Source organism: Manacus vitellinus, unplaced genomic scaffold, assembly GCF_001715985.3.
Source record: "Manacus vitellinus isolate BGI_N305 unplaced genomic scaffold, ASM171598v3 scaffold_0_pilon, whole genome shotgun sequence".
Taxonomy (NCBI): domain Eukaryota; kingdom Metazoa; phylum Chordata; class Aves; order Passeriformes; family Pipridae; genus Manacus; species Manacus vitellinus.
The window spans coordinates 39,376,316-39,392,056 of NW_021938789.1; the positions used below are offsets into that span (position 1 = coordinate 39,376,316).

At 38.0% G+C, this 15,741-nt stretch overlaps 1 protein-coding gene across 3 annotated transcripts in view; it reads left to right on the top strand.

The window, feature by feature from the left end:
- SH3D19 (SH3 domain containing 19) overlaps window positions 1–15,741 on the top strand; it is an 86,959-nt gene that overhangs the window by 64,571 nt on the left and 6,647 nt on the right. For all 3 annotated transcript variants that reach the window (XM_029961762.1, XM_029961766.1, XM_018071835.2), the window contains exons 8-15: window positions 1,011–1,118; window positions 4,206–4,318; window positions 6,532–6,590; window positions 8,792–9,056; window positions 10,233–10,301; window positions 11,575–11,647; window positions 11,965–12,095; window positions 14,405–14,463. In XM_029961762.1, coding sequence (XP_029817622.1) covers window positions 1,011–1,118; window positions 4,206–4,318; window positions 6,532–6,590; window positions 8,792–9,056; window positions 10,233–10,301; window positions 11,575–11,647; window positions 11,965–12,095; window positions 14,405–14,463 — 877 coding nt within the window. The remainder of the gene's footprint in view (window positions 1–1,010; window positions 1,119–4,205; window positions 4,319–6,531; window positions 6,591–8,791; window positions 9,057–10,232; window positions 10,302–11,574; window positions 11,648–11,964; window positions 12,096–14,404; window positions 14,464–15,741) is intronic.

The window sequence follows — 15,741 nt, forward strand, 5'->3', positions numbered from 1 at the left end:
CAGAGGAGATCAGACTCAGTTGTTGTGGCTAGGAATATGTGTCATGGAGAATTTATCATCCAGAGTGCTTCTCCAGTTTCTACTTCACACTTTTATGATATCGTTAAGCATTGCCATTTTACAGCAGTTTCTGGTAATGTCAGAGAAAGAAGTAGCAGTTGTTAACAAGAGAGGAGAGGTGTAAATGTGGTATCGCTCTTTGACATGAAGGTGTACATGAGAAAGACCCATTGATTTGGTTTTTATTTATGCACAAGTATTTTTACAGCTGCCTTCTACATGTGCCTATGTTCCCATGCCTATTAATAAGATACCAGTGCTGAAGTTTGTGAAGCATGGAAAACATTGCTCCTGTGTTACCAATGGAATGATTGGAAAGGCTTGTAAAGGAATGAGTGATACAGGCAGGGGCAGAGCTCAGGCACAACTCCCAGTCCTTGGTCTGAACCAGTCTCCTCCATGTCATTAGGTTTATAACCAATAAAGTGATACAGAATCTTCAAGGGAATTAGTTGTTCTACAGCAAAGACATTTTGTAATTGGTAATATTCAAATGTTTTGTTTTGTTTTGTTTCTGTAGGCATTTTATCTGCTGCAGTGCTGATCGTTTAGCTTTGACTAGATTTTATTGATTAAAACTTATAGTGAATGTGTTCACAGCTATGTCTACATATCAGAGCAACTGCTTTGAAAACATTTCCCTAAAGCCATTCTGATTTTAGGTCCCTATTGCCAAGCAATGCAGTTTCTCTTGTTCAGTGGCTTATATAATCCCAGAAGGTATCTGGAGCATGTCTGTGTTAAGTCAGCTATGAATGCAGATGTACAAAGAAGACATGTTATGTACAAATTGCTGAGTACACTAGTTGCATCAGCCTAATTTATTTATTTTTTTTATTACTATCTTGGGTGTGAAGTGTAAATATCCTTAATAATGGAAGCACTACTTGGTGAGATAGGTGTTCAACAAATAAATATTAAATATGTCGGGGGTTTTTTTCCCCTTTTAGATCCATTTCAGTTGCTCACCAAAAGTGAAACTGCAAAGGAACAGCCGGCTCAATCAGCTTTAGCTCGGAAACCCACTGTGATCCGAATCCCAGCTAAACCCGGGAAACGTAAGTTCTTCTCCCAAATTGTCTGAGAAATGTATTAGAAAATAATTTCACCTGGAACTCAATGTTTATTAATTGATTTGCTATTTACTAGCTGTATTAGGTGCCAGAGGTGGTACAGTTTGACAAGACAGAGCAGCCAACCTAAAGGCTGTGGTGGGAGGGAGAAATAGATGAGAATCATGTTACACTCTCCATGCCTCCCAGCTGCCTCATCTGGCTCCCTCCATTGCACTGAGTCTGATGTCTCAAACCTTATGGGGCTAATGCATATCAAAGGGGAAAGAGTGTGCGTGAGGCAGATCTAAACACTGGCAGGGAAGAGCGGGAGACCCTTCCCGCAGAGGCGAGCTTGTTTTGTCAGCTAAACCTTATCACGGAGCTGATTGGCCAAATTGATTTTGGCTCTGACCTCAGCTGATGTTATTTTAACGCTGCTCCTAAGCTTCCTGGGAGCCACAAGATCTTTGTGTTGATCTTTGTACACTGGAGTATATGCTTGTTTCTGTTTAGCCTAATGTTTTATCTTCAGAGCTTAGGGAGAAATGTCAGAAGATAACTCTTAAAACTCATATTTCAAAATCGTGTTTTGCTACACTGAGTATGTGTAGAGTCAACTTGTAGCAACAGTATGTCCAGGTGGCTTTTCTCCTGAGACTTTCTCTTATTATTTCCCAAGTTTCCATCTCCCCCTGTCACCAACCCAGCGCTAAAATACTACATTTTGTTGTCCCCTGCATATGTGAGAAGTGCAGTGGTAATGATTAAAAATGCAGAAAGACTGAAGATAAAGCTGTGAGGAAAAGTCTTTCTGTTAATATCTGATTGTAAATAAAAGGTTTTTTTCAGTTAGAAGAACATGTTTGTGAGCTACTGTGAAGAACCCCTGACATAGTTCTTCTCCATAAAGAGATTGTCATTTCCATTATAAAAAAACCAAAACCAAACAAACTGCTACCAACCACCTGACAGTTTTTTTCGTTTTCTTTTCTTTTTTTTGTCTGAGACAGTTCTCTTTCGAACTTGTAAATAACTGGTCCCTTGCTGCTCTCTAGTGGTAATTTAGCTTTCCAGAGAAGACTGCCCATCGTCCTGTACTTAGCTACAAATGTCAGGAGGGTGTGAAGGACTGCTTTATGGGAGTCTGTGGCTGGAAGATTAATGGGATATGGAGGAACAGAAGCAGATTCCAAGAAAGCAGAGTAGTTTTTTGTCAGATAGGAGCTGCTGCAGAAATGTAAGCTGTTAAAAGTTAAAAAGTGGGAAAAGTACAACTGGATCAAGGTATAACATGGATATAGTAGGATTTACATTGTAAAAGGGCCACATAATCTCAGTACAGGGGGTCTTTCACCATATTGAGGGAGATAAATTCTGTCAGGAACCAGCACAAACCAAAAAGAAAAACTCCAATAAACAAACAAATAAAAAACACCAAAAAACCCCCTAATTATCAACAACAACAACAAAGCCACCCATCCAGCACTACCAAAAAGGAGATAGAGTTGGATGCTTAGGCATTTGAACTCCAGTAAAGTATTCAATTAGCATTAGCATTTTTGTTGAGATGTGATTAGAAAGGAAGCATTAAACTTCCACTTCAGTTATTACACTTAGAAATCACTGAAAAGAACACCTGCCGTCTACTTGTTCAGGTTTTTTATCTTCCTTTAGTTCCTTTAATTTTGTCTTATGAAGAGTAAGGGAGAGAAAATCAGGCCATCTGTGTATATAGCAAGATTTGAAGTGGATAAATAAATGTCTCGTGCTTTTTATATGTCAGTAAGATGTGATAAGAGAAGGTTTCTTTTGCAATTACTGTCAGGTATTGTTTTTTATTTTTCATCCATCACACTAGCTTAGAAGAGTGATGAACTTTCTAACTTTTTCCCCCCATGCTTGGTCACTGCCAACACAGTAACTATGATCTGTTCCTAAGAATCAGGGATTTATCCTTGAACTGATGAATTTTTAAATATCACAGCAGTGATTTACATCATAGTAATGCAACAGAGGTGTTAAAAATAAACAGCACTTCTCCTTCCTATGTATTGTTTCTTTGTGGAGAGTATTTTTCATGGAATGAGCAACTGAAAGTTTTCTTTTGGACAGCATCTCTCTTCTTTGTTGTCTTCACTCTGTAAATGTCCAGACTGTCTACACATATTTTCACTTAACTCCAAGTCCAGCAGGAATTCAGAAGAGCTTAAGTGTCTGAAATTCATTCTGTTAAATGAATTTTCTTGATATACAAACACATTGTAAAATAGATGACAAGGTTCCAATACATAAAGACGAAATGTTTGTAAATATGCTGGCAAAACTTGTCCAAGTGCTTCCCAGGTTTCAATGGCAGAGACATTCAAAGCAAATGTCATATAATTACCAGAGTTTTATATTCTTTATTGAGACCAAGGACATCATCACTCTTTCCTAGTAAGAGCTTACTGTTTCCTCTTCCATGTCCTAAATTTGCTTAACTCCTTAAAGACTGCCCAGGAGCTTCTGTCTCTGTTTTCTGTCACCCTGAATTTTGTAGCAGGCAGCGCTTTATTTTCTTGCCTTTACCTTTCTGGAGATTCTTCCATCCAAGTCTCCTGATCTTTCAGGGTTACTTGAAATAACCCTCAGCTGTTTTCCAGCCTGAAGGATATTCCAGGAGCTGACAGCTGAAAAAAAAGTGAGCCGGTTTAGAAATGTGGCTGAGAGATGGTGATGGTGTTTCAGGGGTATCCAGTAATGACTCTGACATTCCCAGGGGTAGAAACTCTTCTACTCATCTAATATTATATCAATGAGTTTTGCAGCTGAAACCCTGAAACTCTAGAATAACTTGCTGGTGTCCTGAGAGTAAAGTGAAGATCTGTTATGCAGGGTGGGAAGTACTCCTGAAGTCAGCCTCAGAGTTGCAATGTTTGCTTCATGTCCCTTTTCTCTTCGCTAGTCTTTAAGTGGTTCTTCCCATTGGCTGCTCTGGCTTTGAGGAAGGAAGTTGCATTCACAGAAAAATGCCCCATTTTGTCTATTGTTGATCCATGTAAAGAAGCTATTAATTTGAATTTCATTTGGGAATTTTTGGTCTTTTTGCAGCTTTAAATGACATCCCCCATAGCCCTCCACCACTTCCTGCTGAAAAGCCTATTGGGAACACATCCGATATCACAGTGAGAAAACCCAACAGTGGTGACCTAGTGAAAAAAGGGGTAAGTTAGAACTGTTTTCCTGTATTACAGCTTTGTGTGTTGTGGTTAACAGATCTCTTGTGACTCTCAAACATTTGTAAAGTAAGTTATTTGAAGGACCAAAAGATGAAAAGGACTGCTCAAAAATCTAAGGCTTTTTTTCTTTTAATTATGTTCTTTAATTTAATTAGGTAATTTAGACTGCTGTCAGTTCTGAAAAGCACTTAGGTGATTTTACTAAACTTTGATCACATCTATCTTCAATTTTCTGTATTTATCATCTGGAATCAGGATATTCTACAACTTAATTTCAAAAGCACTGCAAAGTGGTTCAAAGTCCATTGGGATTTACATAGTGAAATGTTGTCAAAGTCCTTTAGAAATCAATTTTTTTTTGCCTTCATAGACACAATACCTCTTAATGTCTGTGCTAATTTCCGGGCAGAAGAAACTTTTCTGTAGAAGAATGAAGCTTGCTTTTTTTAAGTTCTTCTAGTTGTTTCTATTCAGTTGAACCACCTATTTTGGAAAGTGAGGCTCTGCTCCTCGCTCCTGAGCACCTACGCAGTAATGGTGGACATTGTAGCTGCATATCCTGTATGCCATTTGACACAGATTTACAAAAATGAATTAAAATAAACTAGAAAATGACAGTAAAATTTTCTAGTACTGAGTTTTGTGATGGCAAGAATGTCAGAGAATCGTGTGGAAACCACAGGCAGTAAAAAAATCAAATCAAAAGCCCTCACTAGCTGGACAGCTGCCAACAAATGCCTTTGTACCTACCTCTGCTATTAAGGTAAAGGGTTTTTAAATGTCACGATTGAAAAGGCTATTCAGTGAGGTCCCATCTTTTCTGGATAATGCTGAAAAAATAATTTCCGATACAAGACATTAAATAACATTTTATGCAGTGCTACTCCAAAACTTGTACAAGGTCATTCAGGTTATTGTGATGGGCATGTGTAAGCTTCAGAGGATGTTTTTAAGAAAACGATTGCATTGAATCCACTGAAACACTTAAATCTTATCTGTGGAAAGATAAGAACAGTGCTCCTAAAACTAGTATTGTTTGTCGGTGGAGGTGATCAAACGGCAGCAGTAAAAATCGTTGACCATAAGTAGCAGTTGGCACAGATTTCTTCCGTGTCTGAAAAGGAAGATTTTTTGTATGAGGATAACATGTTCATCTGAAAGTGGCAGGTTGTTTTCTTTCTAATCAGGATTGTTTAATCAGGACAATAATTTGGGGACTCAGTCAAGGGTCAAATTTTGTCACAAAATACATCTAAGTATTTTCTAGGTGGGAAAAGTCACAGAAGTTGTTTATGAGTTTCAAGCACATTCAAGCACTGAATTAAGTAAACAAGACTGTTCAGACGTATTTCAAACTGCTGGTTCAGAAAGGATCCTTTTGAACCCAGATTCAGCACTCTGATTTACCACACTGTGCCAGAAGCAGCTGTGCTTGTTCAGTGAAGGTGGCAGAATTTTCTGGCGCTGGGATGAAAACGAACAGCAGGAGGCAGTAAGGATGTTCACTTGTTAGTCCATCGCTGTGGTCCAAGCCCTTCAGACATGGCACATGTCCCCCCTCTCCTGACTGCTGTAGGGTAGTAATCCCTGGCAGGGCCAGCATGGACACCTGGGAGGAGTGATGCCTTAATTTGCCAAAGCAAGATTCACTGGGGTTTATCTGTTAGATCTTTAGGAAACATATTTATATGCCTTTTTTAATGGGAGCTAATGTTATTTCCAAGAGACACTGTCCTGTGTGAGTTGCATTAATGTCATGTTTTCTGCTTTAAGACTGCTCAAAGTGTCTTAAAGACTGCTCAAAGTCTCTTTCATGTGTCAAAGTTAAATAAAAATTGATAATATGAAATCCTATGGGCAGTGTAGTGGTAAATTTGTGTGACTCCTCTATTTCACTCTTAAGCCCTTACTGCCGTGCAGTAGGAAAAGAGGGCTGGATCATACTTAATGCACAATTTAATCTGTGTTTCAGGTAGTAAACCAGGTCATTTACGTCCCCCTCTATGTCCAACAACACCTTAAAAGGCTAGAATACACCATAATACTTATTACTTTACTCCCAGACCTCCAGAAACTTGTTTTTCATGTCTGTGGGATATAATTTAATATAAGAAATATATAATTTCACCAAGATCTGTTATGGTTTTTTTTTTTCCTTAGGCTTAAAGAAATATCTCTTTTCTTTTGAATCATTTTAGGAGTTGAATCATTCAGAACAGGGTGGAGTGCCTCAACAAGAACCTGTACTACCCCCAAGGTAAGTGCAGTTCTTCAGAGACTCACTTAAAATTTTCTGAATGTGTTTCTGAATTATTTATCTAGTTAGTCTCAAAGTAGACACTACCAATTTTTAGTTATAACTCTATAGTCTTGGCTAGGTAGTATGCTTACTAATAAACAGGCAGGACCAAATTGCTAGCTGATTGATACTTGTTTGTACATTAGTGGTATGAGCAGGGAGATTATAGGACAGCTGTTTGACTTTTCAGCTAATATACAGTGGATGCTGACAGTCATTCCTTTCTACATCTTTAACCTTTTCACCCACAGCACTTGCACTTGTGGCAGGGTTTGAGTGGTGAAGGAATGGAGGTGGCAGATGCTGCCACTCTGGAAATGGCAGATGCTGGGCCAGCAGCTTCCCAGAAGCACTGACTAGTTTGTACAGTTCAATTCAGACCTAAAACACCTGTGAAGGTGCAGGATCAGTGGTAACCTTGGGGGTTTTTTATTCTTCTGAGCCGACAAGAAAAAAGGTCTGCAGAGGCAAAACTTGCTGGACCCACCTTAAATTCATGTCCACTCAATGCCAGAGACAGAGGGGAGGGAGATACAGCATTGGCTAGCCGGCCCACTGTGGCTATCTCAGCATTTGCATTCTGAATCTGTGGGTTTGAACACAACAGTTTACTCTGATGTATCAGGACAAGAGAATCTTTCTGTTATTGAACTGAGTCTGTCATTAATGGTAAGTATTCATTAACGTGAAAGAATGTGGTTGTACGCACAAGAGAACACCTTATGGTGTTACTTCCCCACATTCAGTTTAGCATAACAACATTCCTGATTATTATGAGGGTCTCTGGAACTGCAATAAACTTTTTGTCCTTTCACTCTTCTGCTCAAATGGATTTTTTAAATTTTTTTTTTAAGTAAGTAGTTATAATTTGCTGAATTGTTTTTTAGAGTCTTCTTGTTTAGTTGAGTTGCCTTACAAACATATGGGTTGATCTGTTTACAGATTCAGTGCAGTCTAACTTGGAATTTCCCTTTTTGTCAATATTAAAAATACTCAGTTTAGGATGAGGCCAAGAAAGGGGAGAGGTGGAAGTTGAACAGAAGTGGAATTTTTTTTGAAATTTAAAAATTAATCCATATTCAACTAGTAATAGAGAACTCTTATAAGGAGCATTAGTAGAGCAATAATATCTTCTCAAGTGGTGGATGACACCGACAAAATGTGTTAGAATGATACTTCAAAGATCCACTAATGCACATTTGTTGGGGTTGATAATTTTTGCAGACCTTGCTGAGTTACTTTATATGAAAAAAAGAGAAACAGTTATAGCAGAAACTTGCAATAACTGGCTGAAGATTTTCCCATAACAATCAAATAATACTGTTTTTTTTGGAATAGTGGTAGTGCCAGGATTCTTAATAACAGAATGACTAAATTTTATGTACATAATTCTTGTTTATAGCAGAGGTGATTTTTAATTAGCAATTTATTGATTTGGCCACACTCTTTGATTCTAAAAATCATGAGTCATGTGTACTGTATAAGCAGCTTTGTTTAATCAATGCTTAGTAAGGGGTTTTTTTACATTTTTAATTTAAAAAAAAATTACTACTGTCACTTGCTAGTCTCTGATTTTGGTTTCTAAACTACTGGTACATTAATGAGAATGTGGTACCTCCAGATGTCAGAGAACTTGAGTATTTTCACCAATGTTCTTTCTCTTGCATAAAAATGGTAAATTCTTCTATTTGATGGCATTGTGTCCAAAGTGGTGTCGTATGTCATGAGTTTCTGCAGAGGACCAAAAGTCACTTTAGGGAAGTGATAACCCAGGGAATGAGCTAGGCTGATCCTGAAGACCAGTTTTCCCAAAAGCTCTCAATAGCAGAACATCCTGCAGCAGCTTCAGACAAAGCTCTTTCTACTGCTAAAAGAAATCCAGCTTACATAGTGGGCTCCCATGAAAGCTGGCAGGCTGTTGATAAGCAGAAGTGGTGAGCAGACTTGGAAATGCATAGTCAAAGGATCTGTCTAAGGATGTGGTCATACAGTCCCAGTAGCTGAAGAGTTCATGCATTCAGATGCTACATACTCTGCAGCCCAGGTTGTCATGAATCATGTTTTCTTGCTGCATACTCTCTAGATAGGGCAGTGGTGGAGGATGAGGTGGCAGGCTTATTAATATGCATATTTTCTCTGATGGTTTGCACAATTTTTAGGCCTGTGGATGGAAAAATTATACCAGCTCGACCTCCCCCACCTAAAGGTGCTCCTGGAAGGCCACCTCCACCAAAACTCTCCACAACCAAAGCCTCCTCCCAAAAGGATGCTCTTTCACGATCTAGTTCTGACATCGCTTCTGATAAAAAATCCAGCAAGTTCAGATTGGGACCCAAGAGAACAAAAAGTGCACTCTTTAAAAATCCGGATCCAGCATTACCTCCTAGACCTAAGCCAGGTCATCCTCTCTACAATAAATACATGGTGAGAGCTGAGATATTCTATCTGAGACCGTTGTTTTTATAAAACAGTGCTGGTTAAAATAGTAGTGAAAAAGATAGTAAAGTAGGTTACTATGCTGTGTCATTCAAAGTGCATATATCAGCATAATCTTCTTTAGAAAATACCAATAGATAAATAGTAATAAGTCCTGTAAGGTAATACTGGAGAATGCAATATCTAAGTGCCAAGTATAGATATATGTGGTATATTTTTGTGTATATGTACAATTTGTATATATCTTGTAATGCATAGCTTTTGGGGTTTGGGGGTTCTTTGTATAGTCATCAGTTCTGAATTCTCTTACAGCACATAAAATGATGCTAAATAATTGCATTTGTATGTTGGGTTTATCCATGTATATGAAAATACTTAAGAAAATTTGGAGGCATTAGAACTTAAAGAGTAGTTGACTTTGCTTAAAAAAGCCTGTAAAGAGTGAGAAATGTAACATTGCTAATCTTACATTTTCATCCTATTGATGCCATCCCTTTTCAATATAAAAATGTTTCTTTTTGATATTATATGTGTTATTAGGGAATATTAAATACAAATAGATCAGCATTACAGATAAAAAAAGGAGAAAGTCTTTCTTCAGGTACTTGAAACTGGTCAGTGATAGAGCTGGTGTAACTGCTTGAACCAGTGCTGTTGTCAAAAAAAGAAGCCACACAGCCATGAACATGAACAACATCAATATTCCGCATAAAGTGAAAACTTCCTGTTGCCTTCTTTTTGATCTTTCACTTAGATTTCTATATTTTTTATTTCAGTAGAAGATCACTAGTAATTCTCTGCCCCCAAATACTACTGTCAAGGAAATTGTCCTCCCAGGTTGTTTTTTGAGTGCCCTCCATGACAAATGATTACACTTCTACATCAGATGTCTTTCTGAATATCTTGTACCATATGGTATGAGACCAGGTGGGTGTCTAAGACACTTTTAAAGTGGATGACACCACCTGGGTTTCTCAAAGTGGCAGTTCATATCACTAGCAGTCTATCTGAGTGCCTTCCAAAGGAGCCTGTCCTTTTCCACTGGACTCCTAAATTAGTTACCTGTATTAGGTGGTCTGAATAGTTCCATTTTCACTCGCAGTGGGAATTTGAGGTGCTCAGAAGTGAAAAAAACTTTTACATTTGTCTCTGTTTCTGTTCTAGCTACCCGTGCCTCATGGAGTTGCCAAGGAAGATTGTCTTCCCAGGAACACAGGAGAACCGTCCTGTAAGGTAAGGCACTTTTTTATGCTGGTAAATATTTAATGAGCAAGACTCCTGTTGCCTTAAAGTATCAAATGCTTTAGTCTTTAAAGGTTACACTGAGAAATGTAATACTGATCTATTAAATCCTTGTGATTCTTTAATCCAAACAAAACTACTGCCAAAACAAAACTCAATAATGGCAATTTGCCTTATAGCACAGGAGCATGCTGCTTATGGAGCAGAGCAACAGTAATTACTTGGAGTGCCGTAAGGGAGAGGAAACTGGTAAAGTTCCTGTGTCTCATAGGAAAATAATCACTCCCTTGGCTGAGTATCTGAGAAGTGAGCAAAAGATAAGCGAGTAGTTTTATGAAGTGCTGTACATGATATATCAGCGAATTGGCTTTGACGTACAGACTTGAAAGTATTTTCCTCTCTCTGCTTCTACAGATCCTTACTTGGTTTTAGGGCATGCTGCATTAATATTAAACAGCTAGTGTAAATTATAGCCAGGAGCAGTCTTTTTGACTATTATCAGAAACCTGATAATAGTAGGCTGAAGTAGATTTCTATGCAATCTCTTGTTATCTGTTGTAATTCATATTACTCTGCCCTTATCTTTGTCCACATTGGGCTTTTTTTGTTGGGATTTTTGCACACAATGAATTACTTCGAATGTAATCATACTATGATTGTCATCGGTACAGTCAAAAAATTCCTAGTGGGTGGGATAGAGAGGAAGACTCAGCATTTTGAATATACTTTCCCTGCGTAAAGATCCCACAATGAAATTGTCAGCTCCCCTCAGTGTTATCTTCATGTAAGGTGGCTTCCTTGCCCCTCTAAAATGTTAGTCAGCAGATGTGCTGCCCCTGCAGAGTGTGGTGGGGAGAGTTGGGTTGGGTCTTCACTCGAGCAAGAAAGAGTGACTGGTGGCACAAAGTACCAAGCACCAGTGCAAAATTTGGCCACAGCCCTTGCAATGAGCATTGCTATCAGTGCTCCAGATTTCTGACCCACAGAGATAGCTGGGGCTTTGTCTGTACTGGGAAAGTTACATGCCTTCCCTTTCTTTTACTGGCTCTAAAGTAGACTTTGGTGAAATGTATTCTGGTTTACACAGGCAAAAGGCATACAGAATTCAGACCCATAGCTGTGTGACCAATAACCCTTGCCTCCAAAGGTGTTTCTCTAATACCAGGACAAAATTGTGTCCAGAGTCAGAACATTACTTTTGGAGTACATACTGTTAATGTGTTCCATGATTATGAACTACTTGGATTTATTTTGTTTGTTTCAGGATTCAAACCACCCTCCAAAAGTTTCTGACACAAGTGCACCTCATGCTGTAGTCCTGCATGATTTTCCTGCAGGTAAGTAAATGTGAATATTCTAGAAGCTTGTTTTATTTCAAGACTTTCAAATGAGAATTTTCTTAGGAATTAGAGCTTAAAAATGGTGTGGAAGCTCAGTCTACAGCATCTGCCTATAGAGTTGTTCAAATCAATGAGTTTAACTGTAGATGGGCCAAATCTTTCAGTTAAAAGCTCACTGGTTTATCAAGTATAATTAAGACTTTTTGAAAACTCATTCTGTTATTATCTGTGGTATTTATATTAAGAAGGTTTTACTTAAGAGAAAATCAGTGAGTGTGGCAAATACTGTTAACTGAAATGATGTTGTCTTACAGAGCATCCTGATGACTTGGACCTTCATTCTGGAGACATCATTTTTCTTTTGGAGAAAATTGATACTGAGTGGTACAGAGGAAAATGTGGGAATTGCACCGGGATATTTCCAGCCAACTTTGTTAAAGTAGTTGTACGTAGGCTTTATATACACTGCTACACAGATCCTATTGCATTTGTTTTCTGGCTCTATTTTACTAAGTCTCCTGTGTGTTTAACTCCATTCTGTATTTAGATAATCTATTATCCCACTGGCAGTACAGAAGACATATCAACTTGTTTGTGTGGTATTAGGAAGATACTTGATTTGGCACGACCAGTTTGTGTTATGGGGAATATTTTGCTCTTATTTTAAAGCCAAGTGAGAAAATCATTGCCCTTATCAAATTCTCTTTGTTTACTTGGGTAGTTTCTCAGGGTCTGCAGAGCAGATTATTTTTTGACAGCTACCTGTAAGAATCAACACTCAGTAAGATGGTTCCTTTTGGTGCCTTCCCCCCACTCCCCAGCTTCTCTCATTTTCTTGTCCCCTGAACTGCACTGGAATCACCACTTTTATAGCCATGTAGTGAAATAGGTCAGGGCAGCAATTTGGCCCAACAAAACATGTTTGTTTTTTTCTTCCTAGAATATTGTTTTTTCCAGCAGGATCAATTTGCCTAAGTGGCTTACTAAGTGGCTGCACAAATGGTTATGCTGGCACAGTGCAAGGAGATTGTGTTGTTGCAAATGAGCAGCTTAAAGCAATCCTGTTACTGAATGTGACACTTGACAGTAAACGGAAGGCAAGAACAGGTGCTGTTTTGGGAGCCTAGTAGCTATTAATTGAATGCCTTCTCTTTAAAAGAGATACAATATGGTTCTCTGTGTCAAATGCTGGGTCCAACCTTTTGCAAGCCAGAGTCTGAGATTGAGATCCGTTTTGTAACAGTGGAAAGGGCACTGGGCTATCCACACTGGCCATATGGATATGGAGGAATGCCAGACTGACACCAGGATGCTGTGGAGGTGCATGGCCTGGCATTAAAGACAGTTAAGTGTCTATGTCGAGCTGGGACAGCTGGCAGAGATGAGCACTGCTGCCACATGGGCAATACCAAGGATTTGGTAAACATCAGGAAGTGTAGGCTGTCTGTCTAGTTTGTAGTGGTGTTATTAGAGAAAAATTGATGTGAGAAGTGCTGAAGAATAAAAACTAAACTCAGTAGTAACATATCCATGCTCAATTCACTTTCATGAGAAAGATTTGTTAGCTAAATTGATTTGCTGCTTCTACACAAACCAACAATTTAATTTAAAAACTCTTGCTCATACTGATGGCTAAAAGAGAAAAGGTTTTGTGTTAAAGCAGTGGAATGAGTATTTGAGGTCAAATTCAGCATTGAGACGGACAGATACAAGCATATAAAAGCTAGGGAAGATGCATTTCAAATGTCTATCTAAGTTGTAAAAGGTGGTTACCCTTTGAGAGTAAAAATCTTTTGTTTCAGAATATTTTTTTTTTCTAAAGACAGCGCAGTACATGAGGCTAATTTGCTTGAGTGAATTCTCCTCTTAATTCATGTCAGATTTAATCTTGATACAAAGTCTCTGTACAATGTGCTACAGTGTGGTTTACAATATTGAGCTGGATAGTAGGTTAGGCCTGGACACCAAACAATAATACATAGTTACTACTTCCCATGGAATCTTCAGAGCACCATAGATACCAGCCCCTCTTGCAAGAGCACTGTGTTAAATTTCCTCCAGTCCTTCACATAAGCTAATGAAACATTCTTGTTGATTTTATGGGAACTGGCTGATACAATAGTGAGCTGTAAACCAAAGCTCCTCGCCAGAGTCTCTAGGCTTGTAGTCTTCCACATCTTACAGATCATCCTTCATGTCACACCAAAAATACAATTGAAATTTTCTTATGATAAAGGGCTTGAATGTTGTCTGTTTGATATATCTGTGTATTGATTTTCTAAGTTGTGTTTCTCCAATTCAAGTGAGATTTGCGAGATGCATTTTTGTTTGGAGGACAGCTGGCTACCAGAGCACAGAAAGGATAAGTGTAAACAATAATTCTGTCTATTGTGATATACTGTGCTAGTAAATAATAGAGAGCACTTATCAGTTGAAAGTTGGGAACTAAATACAATAACATGTAGTAGCATGCAATCACATATTCTGTCAGTCATGCCACAAGTAGAAACAATAAACCAGCTTCATAAAAGAAAACATTAAATATTGCTCCTTGTTTGCATAAAATTAGAAATGAGAAATCAGGCATAAACCCCCCATAGTTTACATTATTACGGTCATATATCAGAGTATACCAATGACTACAGAGCATCACACATCTGAAAAACAGATTATTTTATCCAGTTTCAAGTTTATTGTGGTTATGTTCCCATTAGTTTGAAATGGAAGATTTAACTTATTTTGTTGTCTTATTAGATTGATGTTCCAGAAGAAGCCAACAGGAAAAAAACACCCTCTTCATCACAATGTATTAAGTGAGTCAGATAAATCTTATTTTCTTTCTCATGTTGATTTACAAGGAAGTAAAAGGAAACATCAACTGTGAAGCAGATGCTGTCAGCACTGAGGTTAATATAGTCAACAATTTAGTCACCAAAATATATTTTGAAAATTAAAATATGTTTTAAAAAACTGAGTATTTATGATGTTTTAATAAGACTCATATTTAGGTGAAAAAAGCCTAAAACCTCACTTTCATGAAAATTGGTTACGGAAACCATGAAGCAATCTGATTAACTTCAGCAGCACTGTACGCTCCTCCCTTTGCTCCAGGCCTTGCTTCTTTCTTCCACTATCCTTATAAAATGCAACATGGTAGGGCTCCTACTCATTTGAAAGAACAAGATAAAATGGGATAGAATATAGATGTACTTTAAGAGATAAATCTCTCTATCTGTCTATCCATCTCCTTAAGTGTATAGCTGTACGGGTGAATCTGAAGTTCCGCAGATCAAATTATCAAGTGTATTTCCAGCACTTTCATTTCTGGTTTTCAAACAACTTGTACTAATATCTGTGGGCAAGAGACAATTTTTCATGCTATTTTTTCTCAGTGATGATTTATCAGATTCCATAATCATTCATTCCAGCAATTAAACCCAATTCAGGCAGAGGCAGGAGCACCTAGTGTGAGAGGGATCATTCAGTTTGTTCTTTGGTTTGGCATAAACAGAATTTTCTTTTTTAAAGCTGCTTCTGCAACTTAGAAAGAAATACAAAGTGCTAGCTCTGTCCCAAAAGACACATCTTTGCAAAGATATGAGTGGGGGACAGGGGTGGGAAACAAGCTTCTTACACTAGTTGTATGCCATGATGCTATAGAAAGAATTAAAGCCTATTACTGATCTTTTTTCAGCATGGTATTTCTGATAAATATTTTCTTAGTGTAACTTCCTAAATTTAATTTATTAGTTTGTTAAATTGTTAAATCTGTTTGAGTCGGGGGGGGGGAAATAATTAGTTTTTTTCAGTACTGTACCAAAGTATGCAAAATTTGTTAGATGCATTGGTGTTCCTTTCTTTGATAGGTAAGTTATTTCCCATATATATATCCTATGGGGATACATTTTACAGACTAAAGTATATAAAAGAAGATAGTTTTTATCTTCTTCCTATGAAACCTCCATGTATTTGGGACAAACATACAGCACCCACCCCCCACCCATGTTTGATTGCATCTAAATGGGATGCTAGCTTGAAAACCAATCAAACTCTTGAAAAAAGTGTATCAGGACATTTATTTGGATATAGGC